The sequence below is a fragment of the Dendrobates tinctorius genome, unplaced genomic scaffold, assembly GCF_039654945.1.
Source record: "Dendrobates tinctorius isolate UK_male_01 unplaced genomic scaffold, ASM3965494v1 ptg000046l, whole genome shotgun sequence".
NCBI classification, from domain to species: Eukaryota; Metazoa; Chordata; class Amphibia; order Anura; family Dendrobatidae; genus Dendrobates; species Dendrobates tinctorius.
The window spans coordinates 79,893,793-79,916,616 of record NW_027361714.1 but is presented as its reverse complement, the minus strand read 5'-3'; the positions used below and the strand labels follow the sequence as shown (position 1 = coordinate 79,916,616).

Here is a 22,824-nt window from a genome sequence, read left to right as displayed (position 1 = left end):
GCGTGGGGTGAAGGTGAGAGCTGACAGCACTGTGAGATGAGATCTGGAAGTGTTTATAATGATACCTAGGTCAGCTATATCTCTACACACTAGCGATCTGGATAGCTTCAAAGCTGCGCTTCCAAGCTGTATAGAAAACAACTTACAAGCCTGCGCTCTTTGAGCCAGTTATTGGTCACCTCTGGGAGTCTACAAAGTTGGCTAATAAATATGCAACCATCTGTAAACTGGAAAATTACAAGTTCCTCGGAGCGGAGAGGATAATTAATTATTAATAAAGTTGATTGTTTTTCCATACACATTGTAATTTTACCCATTTAAGGACTTGTGGAAACCCCGTTATAGAATCGTTGAATGTGATATATCTGCACCACTGTAAATATCATTATCAAGATACTCAAATTCACTAGGAGTCAACCATCTAGAAGAAGATCAAATAGTCTCTGTGTGCTTCCTTATAAAGAACAAAAAGAGATGCTATCAAACTCCACCATTGACATCAACATGGCACAATGAAAATGCAGTATTTCAATGCCATCTCTACAATAATCTGATTTCAAAGCAATTCACAGATATATCCGTGATCTAGGAACGTAATTGCGTAACCCTGGACTCCAGCGCTGCAAGTCTGCAGTGCTATCTACTGAGCCACCGTGCAGCCCATATCTGAAGGAAGTGAGAGCACAGGAGCTTATTAGCGATCACTAGAGTTGAGCGACTTTGGTCGGATCGGGTTTCATGAAACAAAATTTGTTTCAGATGAAACCGGTCCGACTAGGGCAAAAAAAGTCGGAGTTTCATCCGAAACCCGACCCCAATGCAAGTCAATGGGAAATAAAAGTCGCCATTGAGCGGATGACATTCATCCACTCAATGCCGACTTTTATTCCCCATTGACTTGCATTGGGTTCGGGTTTCGGACGAAACTCCGACTTTTTTTTGCCCTAGTCGGACCGGTTTCATCTGAAACAAATTTTGTTTCATGAAACCCGATCCGACCAAAGTCGCTCAACTCTAGCGATCACTGATGAGTTTCAGGGTTTATGTGGCATAACAAGGTCACGTAAGTTTCAATGAACCTGACATCAACCTTACTGGAATGGCGCCGGTACTGGAGGTGAGTATAGGGTATTTTTATTTTACATTGGGGAATGTAGTACTTAAAGGGAATCTGTCAGAAGCTTTTTGCTTTGTAATCTGAAGAGCAGGAGATAGGGGCTGACACACGGATTTCAGCAATGTGTTACTTATTAGGCTGTGTGCTGTTGTTTACGTACAATGAAGGTTTTATTACCTGGAGGCTATCACTGCCAGGAATAAGTCTCACGCGACTCCTAGACCGACCATGCCCCCTCCTCTGATAAGCAACTCACTGTACATAGAAAGCTGTGGTGTGGGTGGGATTAGCTTTCTCAGCTCTGCTATATGCTATATCTGAAAACTCTGATTGTTTCACAACTGCTACACCCAGTAAATTAAGTGATACATCGTTGGAGTCAGGGTCTCTCTTCCTACATTACTCTGCTCTCAGATGAGGTAGCAAAACTTATGACAGATTCCCTTTAAGAAGAGGCTGACCTAATAGGGGAAATACCCCTTTAATGTTCTGCATGATCACTGTAAACCATGCATGCTAGCAGCTCCTGAAGCACTGTTTGAGGTTACCTATTGTGGCCCAGAAGAAACAAATAGCAGCTGTCTACTCACATATCCTGTTGAGGGCACTAGTTGCAATTGCTAACCAATACTGGAAAAACTAGAGATGGGAAAAATGCATCCTATGTCATCCCCAGCTGCTCTTATATTAGTATCAATACATAAATTCCCGCCATAAACCTTATTACTCAATGATTAAAGAGTTCTTGATGATTTCTTATTTTAGTATCCCTGGTGCGACATCATGTGTGCCACGTTGCATCAATGACGTCATGTAGGCCTTCCAAACTGCAGGTTGGAGGTGGTACCCAGATCTCCCAACCCATCAGCCACTAAATACTCACCTGGGTCCTGTGAATCAATTCTCTCAACTCTACTTTTTAAATTTCGCTTTGTAAATCAAATTGACCAAAATAAATTATTCATCTGTCTGAAAAACAGCAATGATAAATATTCTAGAACAAATTTCAGGATCTTTGAGTTGCTCGTAATTCTAGTCTGTCACGTCCCCTTACTGGTTGAAAATTGCATAAATCGTAAGGGAGTGGGGTTCTGTACTATAATTATTAATATTTTCCCTACTTTAAACTATAAACACTTATGAATAAGTCTGATGTATATGTAATAATACGCAGAAGCATACGCAGAGCAGAAGCATACGCCGTCTAGTACCACCTAATAACTATTGTCAGTATAAGACCCTATGATCAGTATATACGGTCCATACAATGCCTTAATACTGCAATTCTAATAGTCTATATGCCTCCAATCTCTTACAAATAGATGTGCTGTGATACAGTGAGTCAGAATATAAGAGAAAATAAATATATTTCTGTAATGGTTGACTTTATTTTCTGGTATGTCAGTATACAGAGTGTCGGCGAGTCCATAGTATGACGCTGCACGGCATCCATGTCCTCCGTACAAGCTCGATTTACATGACTCATTCCTCAGCATAAGACATGACTCACAACAGCCCTGTTGCGGCATTTTTTTTAGTGCAGGTTGCTATGGGCAGCATATTCACTGCCATATTAGCCGTATATTTTGTATGTAACTGTGTATTTTTTCTTTCAGTTGTAATATATGGGTTCATTTATTCTTGATATTATAATTAGTGCGTTCTAGTGGATATATACCAAGTTTATTATTACGTTCGTATGAACCTTGCATTGCTTGCTTTGTTTTCTTCATAAGTTGAGGATCCAAGAAGAGCACTTCTGAGCATCCGTGCTGCTTTAGTGATAAGAATTCTTCAGAAATCCATATAAATCTTTCAAGTTCTTTATTATATGTACTACAGAAACTACGCGTTTCGAGGTGACAAACCGCACCTCTTCTTCAGGTTACAGTACAGAGTTGTACTGTACTCTGTACTGTAACCTGAAGAAGAGGTGCGGTTTGTCACCTCGAAACGCGTAGTTTCTGTAGTACATATAATAAAGAACTTGAAAGATTTATATGGATTTCTGAAGAATTCTTATCACTAAAGCAGCGCGGATGCTCAGAAGTGCTTTTCTTGGATCCTCAACTTATGATACCTAGTGGACACTGTCCACCTGCACGAGCTCTGCAGCAGCTATATGACTGCAACAAACGTTGAGAGTGGTTGTGTCTGAACACAACCCATAAAGGGTGAGTACTCCAGAGTACTTTTATATTTTAATTGATTTATACCAGGTGAAGCCCTATGTCTGCGCCCCCGCCCTTGTTTTCTCTTATGCTTTGTTTTCTTAGCATCTACATTAATATGTAATTATTACATGAGGAGAGAATGAAATGTTGAACTGTTTTGCTTTAGCGCTACTCCATTAATACATGTGGCGTGTTCTAATACTTCTAATATACTATTTCTTATAAACTGTAAATGTTGTATAACCGAGATGTTAAACCATTGTCAGCAATCTCCTTCTCACTAATGACCTCTGTGTAAATGGCGCTAACTGGCATGAAGTCCAATCATGGCCTGTGCACATCATCGCATATTTTTCCTTTTTCTTAGCCTGAATTCCTGTAGCTTTGACTCTTCTGATTCAAGACTGGTGTCTGGGACTCGTTTAAGCCCTTTGCCACATGTGAGTATCTCTTTACAGCGTTTTTAGACGCACAAATTTGTTCATAAACTTTTGCTACAATATCGGAGTCTATAAAAATAAACAAAGGACATGCTAAAATGGTGGTGAGGGTGTCGGTGGTGTTTGGTATGTATCCAGTATATAATCATACAATACCAGACCCTCCACCAAGAATCTGGACCAGAGTGATATTGTGAGGACAGTCGGAGACACTACAAAACACAGCAACCGAAAAAGAAGTAACCGACCATAAAGTCCACAATAATAAATTAATTTATTTTTACAATTCAGGTAAAAAACAACGGAACAATTAGCAATGATAAAATGACATAGTACAAAGTACAAAAAGGGACGCACAACCAGGGATATAAATAGACATACAAAGCTATGGTGTAAGCTGATAGTGACACAAAAATATAAGTGCATAGTGACACAAAAATATAAATATTATATATATGGGCCAAGGGTAATAAGCAAGTGCTAGTTATAAAAAAAAAAAAACAGTCAATCTTGAAATAACAATTATGACCAAAGTATATATTATTGTGGCAACGTGCCGAAACGCACGTTGGGGTGGACGCCATCAAGGAGCGAATGTGCCATACTATCTTGAGAGTCTACTGACATTTTTGTCTTATTATTTTTTAACTTTTTCTAATGATTTCCCTGCACTTTTTTTACACTAACATTCAATGCTGCTTCTCTGAGGTTTACATTACCCTTGGTACTTATTTGCCTATGTTATGATTCATATCATTATGTAGTAATATTCACTTTTACCACTGGGGAGTTTTGAATTTTGTATAATATATACCTTGTACCTTGGTCCTTATTGTCATTTCAAGATTGATTGTTTTATTATAACTAGCACTTGCTTATTACCCTTGGCCTATATATATAACTTTTATATTTTACCCTTCGCCACGACAGCACCCACTGGAGGTATCGGATCCGCCCCATTTGGAACAGGAAACCCTACAGGAAAGATAAAAGGGGCGGTCCGCCTTTCCTCCTCAGTTTTGGTTTCCTGTTCCAAACGGAGCCACGTTCCTTCAGGAAAGCATACCTGGGCCATGCATGCCGCCTGTGCGGTCTCCACGCGAACGGCAGGGGCTGCGGTCCGGAGGCAGCGTCGGGGGAGACTCCGTAAGACGGCTCCCCTCTCGTCTGGTGTATGGAGGGTGATGGCCGGGTCCGGGGTGGGCCGCCTGGTCTCACCCAGGAGCGCGTCGGTGGCACCAAGATGCGCAGACCGCCGCTGCTAGGAGCGGTAAGTGCACCAGTGGCGCGAATAGAAACGGGCGGTGGCATGGAGAGCGCGGGCCGCATACAAAAGCGGGGGTGCGGTAGCCGGCCGGCGCAGAGGCTCCTGACCCCCGGAAGTAATGATTGAACTTCCGGGGCAGGGTGGCTGAGAGCGCGACGGCGCATGCGCAGTGATCCCAGGGAGGAGGAGCGACTTCCGGGGGCAGAGGAAAAAAAAAAAAAAAGAGACGAGCAATCTATTTAAACAGCGCCGCAGCTGTGCGGTGGTGAGCCATGTCGTCCCCAACGGAAGCGCACGCTCCAGCAGTAGACTCTGCGGGGAGCAACTCCACCAGGGACCGCAGCGCTAGGACAGACACCGGCCGCAGGAGCGAGACAGGAGAGTCAAGACCTAGGACGGGATCTCAGCCATCCGATCCGGTAATATAATGCTTCACTGGGTGAGTGTGCAAAGTATATACTCTACCTATTAGGCTGACCTCTTCCTACCCCCCCCTCCTTTCGGCTCCAATTTCCAGACAAAGAAAAAAGAAAAATCTAAGCATAAGGAATGCGCATTATGCTCTGAACCTCTCCCTGACTCCTACCCCAAAAAGCTCTGCAAGCAGTGCACCAGAGAGACTAGGCAGGGGTCCGCAGTGTCGTCAAAAGACATTCGAGCCATAATCAGGGAGGAAATACAGGCTATCAACCATGCCAGTACTCCCTCACCCTCAGAGACTAGAAGCAAAAAACAGGTGACCCTCAGCTCAGAGTCAGAGGAAGAACAGGGGTTAATCTCAGACTCCTCACTCACATCCTCGTCATCATCATCAGACATGGAGGGACGGTCATGTTTTCCCCTGGATAGTGTGGATAACCTGGTCAAATCTGTGAGGAGCACTATGGGGTGTGAGGAACCAAGGGGTGCCCAGACCGCACAAGAAATAATGTTTGCGGGGTTGGCGGAAAAGAAAAGGAGAGCGTTCCCAGTGATACCGGCAGTTAAGACCCTAATAAAAAGAGAATGGGAAAAACATGATCAAAGAAGTTTTCTCCCATCGGCCTCAAAGAGGAAATATCCTTTTAGCGATGACGAGCTGTTAAAATGGACCAAGGTGCCAAAGGTTGAGCCGTTGTAGCCTCTACCTCAAAACAATCTACTATTCCGGTAGAGGACGCAGGCTTATTGGCAGACCCGCTAGACCGTAAGGCAGAGTCATCATTGAAAAGGTCTTGGGAATCTGCCACGGGTATTTTTAAGCCAGCAGTAGCCAGCACGTGCACCGCCAGATCTATGCTTGTGTGGTTGGACCAATTGGATCAACAAATCGAGCAGAAGGTGTCAAGAGAAAAGCTACGGGCCGCTATTCCATTAATCAGAGGGGCTGCTGCCTTTTTGGCTGATGCTTCGGCGGACACTCTGCGGCTGGCAGCAAGATCGGCAGCTCTTGTGAACAATGCCAGGCGGGCACTGTGGATGAAGAGCTGGAAGGGGGACGCACAATCAAAATCTAAGATTTGTGCAACCCCGTGTGAGGGTGAGTTTCTCTTCGGGAAAGCCCTAGACGACATACTCGCCAAAGCAAAGGAGAGGAAGAAGGCGTTCCCTGACTCTTCTATCCCTTTCTATAGGAGAACCTTTAAAAGACGACCGTTTGGAAGAAGGAGGCAAACGGATAGATCAAATAGATGGCCCGCAAAGGAAGAAAAACAAAAGGGTAGCATGTTTAGGGGTTCAACATTCCGGAGGGAAAATAAAAATTAAAAAATCAGACCCACCAGTAGGGGGTAGATTAAAATTTTTTTTTTCAAAATGGCAAAAAATAACTTCGAGCCCATGGATCTTAGGTATAATTAAAGAGGGAATGAAAATAGAATTCCTTCAAACCCCTTATGATTTCTTTATCATAACCCGCCTTAACTCTTTAGTTCAACAAAAGGCCCTCGAAGAAGAAATTCGGAGCCTACTATCTAAGGGGGTTTTAGTGGAGGTCCCAGTGGGACAGGAAGGTAGAGGATTCTACTCTCCTTTATTTTTAATTTCCAAACCAGACGGTACGTTTAGAACGATTATTAATTTAAGGAAGCTTAATACGTTTATAAGAAATTATAAGTTTAAGATGGAATCAATCAGATCCACCATAAAGCTTCTCTTTCCAAACTGTGTAATGGCAGGAATTGACTTAAAAGATGCTTACTATTATCTTCCTATCCATGATAGATACCAAAAATACCTAAGGGTCGCAGTGGTGTTCGAAGACAAGATCTGTCATTTTCAGTATACAGCCATGCCTTTCGGCCTCTCTACAGCGCCAAGAATCTTCACCAAGGTGATGGCAGAGGTGATGGCCTATCTTCACCAAAAAGACACTCTAATCGTACCTTACCTAGACGACTTCCTAATAATCGGGAACTCGGTCACCCAATGTACCAAACGTGTGGCTGACGCAATCTCATCTTTGCAGGATCTAGGTTGGATCATCAATATACAGAAGTCCAGACTCGTTCCGCAATCCCTCCAGATGTTTTTAGGGTTCCAGTTAGACTCCACAACCCAGAGATGTCTACTTCCTCAGGTAAAGATTGCACTCACAAAAGAGAAAGTAGAGGCAGCCATAGATAGACCACGCATGTCTCTGAGAGGGGCAATGTCGCTATTGGGGTCGCTAAATTCCTGTGCCCCAGCAGTCCGGTGGGCCCATTATCATGTCCGCACACTTCAGCATCAGATCCTCCAAGAGGACAGGCGACATGGTGGTCACCTCGAGAGCAAGATAACCTTAACTCAGGAGGTCTTGACTTCTCTAAAGTGGTGGCTAGATGATGACCATCTATCCTCAGGAGTCCCATGGGTCATAGTACCATCCTGCATCCTAACCACCGATGCTAGCCCCCATGGCTGGGGAGCCCATATGGGGAATAGCTTTTGTCAAGGAAGGTGGAATAGAGAGGAAGGGGAATACTCGTCTAATTTAAAAGAGCTGACAGCGGTATACTATGCTCTACACCATTTCCTTCCACAGCTCCAACCGAAACATGTCAGGATCCTATCGGACAACACCACTACAGTGGCCTACATAAACAGACAGGGAGGTACTCGATCAGAGACTCTGATGTCTTCTGCGGCAAGAATCTTAAGCTTAGCCGAAAGCTGTTTGTTGTCCCTCTCGGCTCTTCATATCAGGGGAGAGAACAACCAAGAGGCGGACTTCTTAAGCCGACACACACTTTGGCAAGGGGAGTGGTGCCTCAACCGCCGAATCTTCAAGGATATAGTAACTTTATGGGGACAACCTCAGGTGGACCTCTTTGCCACGAGGGAGAACAGACAGATAAAGACGTTTGCTTCCCTGTCTCCATCAGATCACCCAAACATAGTGGATGCCCTCCAAGCCTCATGGAAGTTCAAGCTGGCATATGCCTTCTCTCCGTTGATTCTCCTGCCACAAGTGATTCAGAAGATCAGAGAGGACAGGGCGAGAATAATCCTGATAGCACCATTCTGGCCCAAGAGGCCGTGGTTCTCGTGGCTACGAATTATGTCAGTGACAGATCCTTGGGTCCTCCCTTCGATTCCCAACCTACTCTCCCAAGGCCCTTTCATCCACCCCCAAGTGGACAGCTTACACTTGACGGCGTGGAATTTGAAAGGCAGCTACTAAGATCAAGAGGGTTTTCTGAAACACTGATTGCTACGCTCCTACAGAGCAGGAAGGAGTCCACGACCCAGATTTATACAAGAATATGGAAAAAATTCCTACAGTTTCATATAGCACCCCATACAGCAGAAGTCCCGATAGTTCCTATCTTAGAATTTCTACAGAGAGGGAAGGACTTGGGCCTGGCAGTAAACACACTGAAAGTACAGCTGTCCGCGTTAGGGGCACTGTACGGCCATAATATAGCAGGAAATAAGTGGATATCACGATTTATCACAGCCTGCGAACGAACAACTCCAGTCCACATACCTACATCCCCGCATGGGACTTAAATCTGGTCTTAGACGCCCTGACGGAGGAACCCTTTGAGCCGATAGACACGATATCCCTCAAATACTTGTCACTCAAGACTGCCCTCTTGGTAGCGCTGACATCTGCTAGGAGAGTGGGTGATATCCAGGCCCTGTCCATAGATCCACCCTTTTTTCAAGTATACCAAGATAGATTAATATTAAAGCCAGACCCCTCGTACCTGCCTAAGGTATCCACAAAATACCATAGATCTCAAGAGATACTCCTCCCAACCTTCTTTGAAGATCCCTCCACTCCAGAGGAGCAGAAATTCCACACTTTGGACGTCAGAAGAACTGTCCTAAAGTATATTGAGAGGTCTAGAAGCTGGAGGCAGTGTAGGGCTCTGTTCGTTTCTTTTCAGGGCTATAAAAAAGGGTACGGAGTCACGAAGAGCACCATTTCCCGATGGATCAGGGATGCCATTCGTTTAGCCTACTCCGCAAAAAATGAAAATCCTCCGGAAGGCATCAGAGGGCATTCCACTAGAGCAATGGCGACCTCCTGGGCCGAGAGGGGAGACGTTCCAATTGAAACCATATGTAAAGCGGCAATTTGGTCATCCCCTTCCACCTTCTATAATCACTATAGACTTGACCTTTCATCAACTTCTGACCTAAGCTTTGGCAGGACGGTCCTTGGCACGGTGGTCCCACCCAGGTGATGGTCTCTGGAATCTCTCCAGTGGGTGCTGTCGTGGCGAAGGGTAAAAAGCCAGATTACTTACCGGTAATGCTCTTTTAATGAGTCCACGACAGCACCCGCTCACTTCCCTCCCTGATAAAGATATCGATAATAAAGTATATCTGCTAAAGCTGGATAAGTAAAATTTAGATATACAAAAACATTGCCTAATCCTTGGCGGTCCTCCTGGTACTCTGAAATGCAAAACTGAGGAGGAAAGGCGGACCGCCCCTTTTATCTTTCCTGTAGGGTTTCCTGTTCCAAATGGGGCGGATCCGATACCTCCAGTGGGTGCTGTCGTGGACTCATTAAAAGAGCATTACCGGTAAGTAATCCGGCTTTTTTGTGTCACTATCCACTTTGCGGTATTGGTTATATATTTTGTAATTTTTGGCTATCAGCTTACACCATAGTTTTGTATGTCTATTTATATCCCTGGTTGTGCGTCCCTTTTTGTACTTTGTACTATGTAATTTTATCATTGCTAATTGTTCCATTGTTTTTTACCTGAATTGTAAAAATAAATTATTTATTATTGTGGACTTTACGGTCATTTCCTTCTTTTTCGGTTGTTGTGTCCAATATCGGAGTCTAGAAACGATCACGCCACTTGCATTTCATTTAGGCATTATACTGCAGTGTATCTTAGGCTGGTTTCACACTAGTGTTTTATCGCGCAGTGCATCATGCGCTATCGGTCGCACGCGCAGTGGTCCCCTATCTTTAAAATGGGCGCAGTGTCTAGCGATTGCACGCGTTCATCAGCGTTTTCGTGCACTGCGCATTTTCCAGGTGTGCGCCCAGACGCGCCAGATGCTAGATGTTGCCTTTTTTTGTTCCGCCCAACCCCGTAAAAAAAATCGCATGCGCACGGAGTACGCAACAAAAAAAATTACAGTCTATGGGGTCACTGGCGTGCGCGTGGTTGTGCGCACGTCAGCGCTTTTTGTGCGCACGTGATTTTAGAGTAAACAATGTCTAGACACTGGTTTAAACCACCCCCTACACAAGCAACATTGTTTGGGAGGAGTGTACATAAAAGAAGGTGTCTGCAGTGGCAGACCACTTACTCTACAGACAGCCTTGAACAGACAAGAGCCTTCCAACTTTGGGTCCAAGCTGCAGCAGCCAAAATGTGAGTATTCTTCAACATAATGTCTGCCCGTCCTTTCAAATTTATTATGTACTAATGTTTTTTTTTGTTTAAATTCCAGCATGTCTTCTACATCGGAATATTCTCCATCCCAGCAAGAACTGGCCCAAGCAGAGCGTGAGGTGAGGATTTTGCTGCCTTTGGGTAAGTATAGCTGCCTCTACAAATGTGTAATAATTTTTTTTCTTTACAGACCTCATCATCGGACCCGGCAAGTGAGGCGGAACAGCGGGAGCAGCCTAGCCAAGTCCCGGCAAGGAGACGGATTGTAAGTATATAGTCTTTGAATGTCCCTTTTTTTAAAAAATGTTTTCTCTTCCTATTTTTCTGACCTGTTTTTCATCTTCTATCTTTCTTCTTTTCTGTTTCTTTTTCATTCTCCAAAATTTCCAAGATTATAATGTTCTTTTTATAGGTTCCACAACGGGATAAAGACATTTACTTGGACATCGACGCCCTGATCCGCCGGGTCCAGGAGCGTGTCCCGTTGTGGGACAGCTGTGACCAGCAGTACAAGGACACTGTGGTGACCCGGCAGCTCTGGAATGAGGTGTCCGCAGCGATGATGGATGGCTGGGACAGCGCCTCTCCAACTTCTAAAAAGGCGTTTAGTAAGTATTTCAATGCTCTGTGATGCCGCATTGACTCTTGTTCCTGATGATACTGTTGTGTTTCCTGCTAGATATATTCTAGCAGGAAACACAGCAGTGTCCTCAGGATCAACAGTGACTGCATTGTGTATTTTACTACTGTATTGATCCTGCTTTGACTCTTGTTCCTGATGATACTGTTGTGTTTCCTACTAGATATATTCTAGCAGGAAACACAACAGTGTCCTCAGGATCAACAGTGACTGGATTGTGTAATTTACTGCTGTATTGATCCTGCTTTGACTCTTGTTCTTGATGATACTGTTGTGTTTCCTACTAGATATATTCTAGCAGGAAACACAACAGTGTCCTCAGGATCAACAGTGACTGCATTGTGTATTTTACTGCAGTATTGGTCATGCTTTGACTCTTGTTCCTGATGATACTGTTGTGTTTCCTGCTAGATATATTCTAGCAGGAAACACAACAGTGTCCTCAGGATCAGCAGTGACTGCATTGTGTATTGTACTTCTGTATTGTTCCTGCTTTGACTCTTGCTCCTGATCATACTGTTATGTTTCCTGCTAGATATATTCTAGCAGGAAACACAACAGTGTCCTCAGGATCAACAGTGACTGCATTGTCTATTGAATTCTTTTGTGATGCCGCATTGACTGTTTGCCAAGTTCACTCAGGTGTGTGTGTGATGATACAGATGTTGCCATCAGTGCATTGTATAACGTTTTTTCTTTGTTTTTCCAACAGTGAACAAAGTCCGCACACGTTGGCGCTCGATGAAGGACAGCTTCAACACTGATGTTCGTGCTAAGGGACAAGTTCGCAGTGGTTCAGCGGCAGGGCCCAGAACAAAGTACCGCTATCATCGCGAGTTGGCGTTCCCAAGACCGGTCCTTGCCACCAGAGCGTAAGTTATATATATTTTTTTTTTTTTTAATAATCTGTGCTTTTCTATTCCACAGCTGATGCTTCTTGTAAATGCATGATAGTAATGTTTTTCTTTTCTTTCCACAGCACCTGGAGCATCACCCTGCAACCTGTCCCTGGAGCGGTCCTTCATCGGATCTCGGACCCGTCCCAGCCATCCGACAGTCAGAAGCAACTTGCAGGTCAGCAACACGGACAGCTGGTGACCAGGAAGCTGGTCAATCAGGTGTTCCCCTGTCCTAGGTCTCTGCCACTGGTTATGCGGGCACTTCCCACCAGCGGCAGAGGGCCTCGGACAGGAATGTCATGCCCGAGTTCATGCACTTGAGCGAGGCCTTTCATGCCAGCCTCAAGGTGCTGTTAGACAGAGTGGAAAGCAGTTTTTCACTCATGGAACGCGGTTTTACCCACATGGAACACCGCTTCCACTCTGTCGACCAGCGCCTTGACAGGCTGGAGGCCGACCTCAACAGACCAGCGCACAATTTTTTTCAGTAAAATTGAACGGGGCATGGCGGAACACCTTACTCCTGAGCTGAATGTGTTGCAGGCCTGCAACACTGCTTACTTGCAGGCTATGCAGCAGAATCGGTATGTGCAGCAGTCATTGGTGTCATTTCCAACAGTGCCACCACTGACTCGCTACACCTCACTATCGACTTTTGCTGCATACCACTGCACGGCCACCTGCATTCCTAGCCAAGCCGGACACCACTACACTACACCAATGCCGAGTGCTGCTGGACACTCCACCCCCGCCACCACCATGGCAAGCGCTGCTCCTGTCTGGAGCACCACCACTGCCACCGGACCACCATCTTGGAGCACCGCCACCGCAGAACCTGCTTGGGCCACCGCCACCTATTCTCCTGTTCGGAGCAGCGCCACTACTTCTCCGTCTAGGAGCACCGCCACCACTAAAAATAGGCTGAACTAGATGGACATAAGGTCTTCCTTCAGCCTTCAAAACTATGTTACTATGTTACTCATCATTTTAGGACCACCGCCACTACTTCTCATCCTTCTAGGATCACCGCCACCACTCCTCATCATTCAAGGAGCACCGCCATCACTCCTCATCATTCAAGGAGCACTACCACCACTCCTCATCATAGGAGCACCACCACCACTTCTCCTCCTAGGAGCGCCGCCACCACTCCTCATCATAGGAGCACCGCCACCACTTCTCCTCCTAGCAGCACCGCCACCACTTCTCCTAGGAGCACCGCCACCACTTCTCCTCCTACGAGCACCGACACGACTTCTCCTTCTAGGAGCACCGCCATCGCTACCACTGAGCATCAGAGGGTGACCCATATTCCCTCTTTTACCCATCAAGGCCATGGTCCAGCAGCTCAAGGCGGTCGAGCAATGTAAGGCAGTCACACGATGGAAGTCAGCCCAGGCCGGAGACTCCTGCCCCAAAGAAGCAAAAAAAAACCAAAAGACTTTGTTTTTCCCTTCCCCCTCTAATCCTAATGTGTCTCACCATGCCTCCAGTTGCATCCCTGAGCTCCCTTCCCCCACTACTTTCGCCCCTTCCCCTAGAACCCCTTCCTCAACTTCCAGCCGTTCCTCGTCTCCCCACACCCCCAAAGTATCCCAATCTCCCCCCAAACGTCCTTCACAATAAAAAAAATTTTCTTTAAATAAATGTGCAATTCTGCTTTCACCAAATACAGTTTTATTAATGTGTCTTTCGCCGCCTACACACACTGTGCCGTACACACACTGCACCGTACACTTAGCGTTTTTGACACCACATAGCTCCATTACTGACACATGTTTCTTGTGTCAGTCTTGGAGATATGTGTAGTCAAAAACACAAATCTATGTCTTGTATTTTCTCCACCAGTCTCTTCAGTCTGCTAATATTGCACAGACTGAATAGAGCAGGGTTCTCCAACAGCTCATGTTTTCAGGATTTCCTTTGTATTGCTCAGGTGATAATTGCTTCACCTGTGCAATACAAAGGAAATCCTGAAAAAATGATCTGTTGGTGGGCCTTGAGGACTGGAGTTGGGGAACCTTGGAATAGAGGCTGGTGTTGAATGCAAGGCATATCTATTGTTACCTTGCCAGATATCATAAAAAGTTAATTGACTATGGTGTTTTTTTTTACCATCATCATTTAACTATTTGTGAGACAAGGCAAGGGGATTCTAGATATACCTTGTAATTAACCACATCCTCTATTCAGTGTGTGTTGAATAAACTGATGACATGATGGGGAAAATTCACGTCATATGTACAATACCCTGGCCTTGTATCATAACTATCACACCTGGGCAGGTGAATACACATGAGTTTTAACCTGCAGCGTCACTTCAGTCTGCATATATTTCAAGCAGACTGAAGCGATGCTGCAGTTTAACTCATATGTGTATTCTCCTGCCCATGTGTGATAACTTTCTGAAGTCAGGATGCGTTAGTTTGGGCATCCTCACTTCAGCATGACACCAGACCTGGGTATTGTAGAAGTTGTATAAACTTTATTATGTCTCCAGTCTGCGTTCAAACTCAAGCCATAGTGATGATACTACAAATAATATTTATAGTCATGGGGTCATGTGTCATAAAGAGTGATGGATGCTAGTGCATCCCCAAATCACTATTTGTAACATCAGGCCATGTGACACAAATATTAGTTGTATTATCTCCACCATCGCTGCAAATTGAACACAAACTGTAGAGATGATAAAGGTCATACAACTTGCGTGTGTATGTATAGTCACCTGGTCAGGAGTACTGGTAAATTCATGATGCACAAAACACAGCATCATGAATTCACTGGTACACCTGGCCAGTTGATTATTGTATTGGAGTGTAAAAAGACAGAGTGCACTCGGAGCAGGTATCAAAACAGGTTTTTTTATTAACATGCACACAAGAAAACACTTTTACACCATTTGATCTTGCCATTCCACCCGTCCTACATCTGAGTTGAAGTAGGCCGCAAATTGGTCCCTCATTTGGCCAATTTCAACGGATGACCTGAGAGGGTGCTGAGTAAATTCAGGCAATGGGTTAGGAGATGCATCATCGAGTTCAAAGTTCGGGTGCTCTCTAGCCATCACAAAATTATGAAGAACCACACACGCCTTCACCATCTCATCCACTGGATTCACTTCAGATTAATGGCTGTGCCGAGAATGTGCCATCTGGAGACAAGTATACCAAAGGCACAATCTACAGTTCTTCTGGCCCTGGTCAACCTGTAATTAAAAATTTTTTTGGTGTGGTCCAAGTCCCGGCTGGAGTAGGGTTTGAGCAGGTTTTGACACATCTGGAATGCCTCATCCCCAACCATTACAAATGGCTGTGGCGGACCTTCGGTGTTGGGAAGAGGCCGTGGCATGGGGAAATTGAACTGGTTGCCATACAACCTCCGGCCCATGTCCGAGTTATTAAAAGCCTGGGAGTCATTCCCACCGCCAAATGCCCCAATGTCCACTGCAACAAACATACAGTCAGCATCCGCAATGGCCATGAGTACTGTAGAAAAGTACTTTTTGTAGTTATAGTACTCAGATCCAGGTCTTTTTTGGTTTGATAATCCGGATGTGTTTCCCATTAACTGCTCCCAAGCAGTTGGGGAAATTGCAGACTGTCCAGAATTTTTCTGCTATTTGCATCCACTTTTTGGCAGTGGGCAGGGGCATAAATTCAGGACAGAGAACATTCCACAAAGCCCGGCAGGTGTCCGCAACAATTCCAGACAAGGTGGATATTCCAATCCGGTACTGGAAGTGGAGTGAAGAGAGGCTCTCTCCAGTAGCCAGGAATCTGGGAAACCAAGAAAAAACAAAAATTAATATTTATGTATATGGATTTTAAAACACACACACAAAAAAATACATGGCATAAAAATAAATCTGCAGCCTTTTGTTTACTACATGGCAGAAAAATAATACTGCAGCCTTTTGTTTACTACATGGCAGAACAATAATTCTGCCAGATTTGGAATAGTACATGTCACAACAAAGAAAATTATGCAGGCATTGATTTTGCAATACTACGTACCGTAATGTGACCAGGAGCCGTTCCTCAGGAGGAATCGCATGACGGAGCTGTGTGTCCTGTCTCTGGATGGCTTCTTGGACACGACCAAGCAAATCCCTGAAGCTTTGTTGGGACATCCGGGTATAATCAGTAAATTTCTCCGGGTTTGCCTGGGCTCGCTGTAGAGGGTGTGGTACGCTCCACGACTCTCTCGGAGTTCAATAAGGATGTATCCACAAACACCGCCACTGCCATCTTCGCTATCTCTCTCTCTCCCTTTGTTGATGGCAAGCAACTGCATAAGCCTGAGCCATCCTGATGTTCAGATCCAAGTTGAAGTGAAAACTCTTCCAGCGCAGATCCATGTTTCACAAAGGAAAATGCAAGCAAATGTGAAGAATTCAGCTGTAAACAGGGTCTATATAAAGATTTCCCATAATACACGCCCACTGTTGTCCCATTGGTGGAGTCTGTTGCAAGAATTTTTACTCCTATGAAATGTGACACATAGACTACCCATGCACATAAAAAATGCAAACGCATGGAAAAACGCTTGAAAACGCATACAAACGCAGCATTTTTTGTTGTAATGCGCACGATGATGCAACGAAAAATCGCAGTGTTAACAAGCGTTTGCAAGCGTTTTTTTGCATGCATTTTATGTGCGCTCGAAACGCTGCGCAAAACGGCGCAAGTGTGAAATTAGCCTTACAAATCTTTTTTGGCAGTCTTTGTGTGTCGAAATGTAACAGTACAACCTACATAAATGTAGATGTATTGTACAGAAAATACATGAATTTACATTTTTTTACAGCCTTTAGTTTTCAGGGGAATACAAAAATAAGTAATTAAGTTGCTAAAATTGGCCACTTTTTAAAAAAAATTTGTCCATTTACGCAACGAGGTTATTGTTGAGCATATAATCTTGCACTCTTAACCAGGCTGCCAATCACCCAATGAGTAAGCGAAATGCTTGTTCTTCCAGTGAAATGATCTTTTGTGCTACACAAAAGATCATGATTCTCGGCAGCGCATTGTCCTGTGTAAGCAGGACCTACGCTGCCAAGAAGAAGACATTATCATCTATTACAGGTCATTCAGGGTGCATTGTTAAGCCCAGTCTGCCTGTGTAGACATGCCTTTAAACAACTGCCGATTTTGATACTTAAATTCCGCAATTTGGGTCGTGTAAACTCACCTTTTGGGGGTCATAAACAAAAAAGCTTGGAGTACAAAGTCCAAATATCATTAAAAAGTTATAATTTTATTGAAATCACAAAATGGCAAAAAAGTCACAACATGTAATAGATTACATACAAAACATGGATATTATAGACAAATGTCATAGACATAGGATCAGGTAGAAAAGATTGGTACACATGACCTGACAGTCAAAGTAATAGATGTTATAATGTGCTAAGTGCTAAACATCCTATGGGCAGTAGCGGGATGACGATCAATATATTCAAAATATAATCAGTAAGTGCGCACATCAGTCAAGTAAGTTCTCAGCCAACCCACCACTAAGTGTGATCACCCATAGTGAATGCTGTCAGGACACGACCCACGCCGCCACAGACGCGCGTTTCGCCTTGCTTTCTCAAGGTGCGGTCTTACGGCATTTTGTTTAAATGGTATCCATATATATATATGGTCTTGTATTTTCACCTTTAGGGGGTCTAGTTATTTTAGGGGGAATTCTGGATTCTGTAAAAGTTTCCTGATCCGGGCTGAGAACTAATTAGCTTAGCAGTTTAGTCTCCGGCCTGATTGATTTTTGGACCTGAATTGATATAGCGGCCTGGTCTGGGTTCTGAACTATTTTTGTGGATTGGTCTGGGGTCTCAATACATTGTACAGTCTGGTTTGGGATCTGAATTAATTTTGCGGTTTAGTCTTGAATTATTTAGCGGTCTTGTCATATGAATTAATTTAGCAATTTGATCTGATATCAGAATTAATTTATCGGACTGGGGTCTGAACTAATTAATTTTGCAGTTTGGTCTGGGGTCTGGATTAATTTTGTGATTGATTTAGGGTGATTTTAGGGGTCCAGAAATCTGTTCTATGGTCTATATGTTTAATGAGTAAGCTGTGTATGTGAACAAGGCTGGGCTACACAATAACGTGTCACGTGACAGTAACTCTCAGTTAATTCGTGTGACCAAGAAGAGCGGTGCAACTTGTCTGCCTCTTATTGTCTCACATCTGTTTTATACTGTGATTTTGATATTAAAAAATGGCCAAATCGAAGATAAGTTGCATGTAAGTTGCAGTCACAAGCGACTTGCACTGAAGTCTATGGCAAGTGAGTCGTGTGCGACTTGCATCCATTGACTGGAACTCCAATCATTTAGGCTATGTGCACACGCTGCAGATTCACCAGTGGATTTTTCCGTGCGGATCCGCAGGTAAATTGACTTGCGGTTTTCCCCTGCGGTTTGACACCTGGACAATGGAATAGGTGGCAAACCGCAGCGGAATCCGCAGAAAGAATTGACATGTCACTTCTTTCTGCGGATTTAAAACCGCAGCTTTTCCGCAGTGAAAAAACCGCAGCATGTGCACTGCGGATTGTAAATCCCATAGACTTACATGGTACTGTACACTGTCTGCAGAACTGCTGCGGATCCGCAGAGGCCAAATCCTCAGCAAAATCCACAGCAGAATCCGCAGCGTGTGCACATACCCTTAGAAACTCTGTGCCTCAGGTCGCACCACATGACCATAGGAAATCATCAGATGCAAAGCTGCAATTTCAGTGTCACACAGCATGTCACCATGTAGCCTTAAAAAAATGGGCTCTACATGTGGATATTATTTCATTATTGTTTGGCATGTCACAAATATATGTCGATTTTAAGAACATTACAAAGATAGGTAAATAGTGGAGACACGTCTTAGGCCCACAATATGTCAAAAATTATTTATAATAGCTCCAAGTTCAAGTATATTTATCGCTATATTTAGGAATTTTCCATGGCTGACTTTGACTTGTAATTTCATAATATACTTTACAAGCCTATACTCTTAGGCAGCACACACAGTGCTTTACTGACGGCAGTCATTGTATGCATTGATCTTAAAGACCATGCAGTTCATCCACTTATATTTGGGCGAATGATTAAACACTGTATGTCCTTTTATTTTATCTCCTAGAAGCCGAAGATCCTGTCTCCAGAAACAGATGATGAAATGACACCAGCTGCCCCTCAGCCACCTTCGCATGCAGTGCCATTTGGAAGGCCTAGTCGAACTCGGACACGCTTATTGATAGCTACAACTCATGGAAATATTTTGTCTGATTCTGGAATACACCAAGTTGAGGGTATGTATACATTTTTTTAATGTATAAAAATAAGCTGATTATTTAAAGAGGACTTTTCACTAAATTTGAATTGGACACACGATGAAATGGTGGCTGCAATGCTGAATACATTGTTTTTGTTGTTTTTTAAGTGAACCTCTCTTGTGGAGATGTTAGCAATCGACATATTTGGTACCTGATGAGTTAACTCTGATAACGCCCACTTGGTCTAAAAAGTTTTTACTGAGGTCATGAATGTTTTCCCCCTTAATATCCGGTTCATGCATATATTAACAGCTCATTTACTTGTTAAGAAAACAGTGGATTTCTCTGGAATAAGACATTGTATCGTTGATATCAAGGTATCATTTTATTCAGATTCCTATGACCTACATGGCCTACATAGACAGCTTAGAACTGATCCTACTGACAGATTCCCTTTAACATCTTTCAGATATGTTCACTGTGGAAAGAGGGCCAGCACAGCTAAGTTTTGGTGTGTCACATTGCAAATCCTTCTAGCAGCTCTCTTCCTAACATAGCAAAGTCACCACTGCTGTACTGCCCCTGCCCTAAAACAGGCCTTTCTAGAGATGTCAGTAATCACACTTATGCCTGTTGTGGTCAACTTGTATAGATCAGGGTGTTGTTATATCTCAAACAGGGATAGCCCAGAACAGACTGGTTACTGCTGTATAAGACATAATGACAGTCATGATCTCACTGCAGAGCGATTACAAGCAGGGCAGTGGAGTCGGTAAGCCACAGTTGCGACTCCGACTCCTGGATTTTATCAGGCTCCGACTCTGACTCCGACTCCGGCTCCGACTCCGACTCCTTCATAAATGGCCAATTCATAACAACAAATTTACTGTTGTAAAATATTAAACATCGTGCTTATTCAGTTTCTCACCATCATATAAGTAATCAGACCACTTAGAGCAAAAACTACATTTATTAGAATACAATTAGAATATAGCAAATAACTTTTATAAACTTTTCTAAACTGTAAGTAAATATGCAATAAACACTTTTATGCAGTTAATAAGAAGAAATCTATAAATTTGTCCTCAGAAAAAGTATTGCCTCTGTCAGATCCTCCTTCATGGATGCCCTCAAATCTGATCTAATTATTTTGAGAGCAGAGAACAACCTCTCTACATTAACTTGTGTTGGTGGCAAAGCAGTAACCACTCAGGCAACATCTCTGACAATGTCAGGATACAGAGGAATCGCTTGTTGCACTGTTATTTTTGATGAACGGTCAAATTTCTCAATTTCTTTTAGTGTACATGAAAAATTCTGCTGAAATGTACTGGCTGTGTTCCTTGATGGGGATGACTCTTCTTCTATGCGGGAACGCTTTGCACGGTCCTTGTGATCCAAATATTTTTCGAAATTAAATTCTTCATCAGTTGATGATGAGGGTGAAGATGTGGCAGGACGACCAAATTCTTCTTGTTCCTCCTGACTGTTCTGCAACCCTTTCATCCTTACTGCTATTTCAAACAGAGCTTCTTTTCCTTTACTTAGCTGTTGATCATCTAGAAGAATCCGATGCATTGGGTCTACATAAACAGCTGCCAAAAGAATGTTATTTTGTAATAGTAGCTCCTCTCTCCGTTTCATTGATGTAGCAATGCCACTTGCAATTAACCCTCCTCTTTGGGACAGGCGAAACATCAGGTTCTTCCACTCCTTTAAGAAAATACCTGGAGTTAAGTCCTCTGCTTGTAATTTTTTAGTCACTGTAAATGGGTGCTCTAGCAATTTTTCCAGCTCAGTCACCTGATTCCACTGACTTTCATTTAGCGTCAGTTGAGGGTTAGCCATGTCTACAAGAAAGGTTTTCAGTTCAACCAAGCGCTGAATCATTAAGTAAGTACTGCCCCATCATGTGGCTTGATCAATAATTGCCCCTTTTCAGCACGTCTCTTCAAAATTGAGTCAACTTTAGGGGTTCTGGCAACAGTAGCCAATTTTCTCACCTTGCCAATCAGTGCAGCAGCATGTCCTTCTTGCAGACTGTCTCTTATAGCCAGCTGTAGCGTATGCACAACACAGCGCATGTGATGAATGAAAGAACATATTGACACAGTTTCAACAAGATCATCTAAACTATCATGTTGCTGTTCATCTGAAGCAACTTCAGTTTGCTCCTCAGTTACAATACTGTGTTCCTCTATTTCAAACATTTCTGTGTCTGTGGACCCAGAATGTTCTTCTAGCTGCTGGTCACCATCATTACTCTCATTCATTAGCTTAATAGTACTTATCTTTGAAGCATTGTCAGTTACGACAGAAAGAACTTGCTCTTTTTTAAGTTCATAGTCTTGCAGAACCTTTTCCACCAAGACCTGGAGAAACTCACTGGTGTGATGAGTTTTGGTGTCTTTTACTGCCAATATAAAGTAGATATGACAGGCTCAAACCCCAACTTAGGTGCTCTGGGAAAAAAACAAGACTAAAGTATAGGAGTAACCCCGGCACACTAATAACATGAAAGTAAAGTCTTCTCAACGACAGTCTTTAATTGTTGTGATTTTATTGATTGTTAAAAAAAGGGTGGTGTTACAATCCAAAAAAGGGTGGTGTTACAATCCAACGTTTCAGCTCTACATCTCGAGCTTTCATCAGGGATATGACTAGATCCTTGGTTTTGAGGTGTGTGTATAAGTGGTATAGGTTTGCCTTTGTAATCCAGCTGCTGGAACGGTACCTATAGTACTTCCGGCCTCCTCCACACCTGACTAGATTTAGGACACAAGGACGGGAGTCACGTGCTGACCCTACACATCGTGGTTACTATAGGTACCGTTCCAGCAGCTGGATTACAAAGGCAAACCTATACCACTTATACACACACCTCAAAACCAAGGATCTAGTCATATCCCTGATGAAAGCTCGAGATGTAGAGCTGAAACGTTGGATTGTAACACCACCCTTTTTTGGATTGTAACACCACCCTTTTTTTCACAATCAATAAAATCACAACAATTAAAGACTGTCCTTGAGAAGACTTTACTTTCATGTTATTAGTGTGCCGGGGTTACTCCTATACTTTTACTGCCAATGTCTTGGTAACTATTTCATTTTTGTCACAAACAAATCGGACATTGATGGCAAAATAGTTCACTCTGTGACGTGTGCAGGC

The 22,824-nt window shown here is 43.6% G+C and overlaps 1 protein-coding gene across 5 annotated transcripts in view; it reads left to right on the top strand.

The window, feature by feature from the left end:
• Positions 1 to 22,824, top strand: part of ARMC2 (armadillo repeat containing 2) — a 286,378-nt gene that overhangs the window by 96,065 nt on the left and 167,489 nt on the right. For all 5 annotated transcript variants that reach the window (XM_073576046.1, XM_073576045.1, XM_073576050.1 and 2 more), the window contains 2 exons: positions 3,659 to 3,731; positions 19,523 to 19,691. In XM_073576046.1, coding sequence (XP_073432147.1) covers positions 3,659 to 3,731; positions 19,523 to 19,691 — 242 coding nt within the window. The remainder of the gene's footprint in view (positions 1 to 3,658; positions 3,732 to 19,522; positions 19,692 to 22,824) is intronic.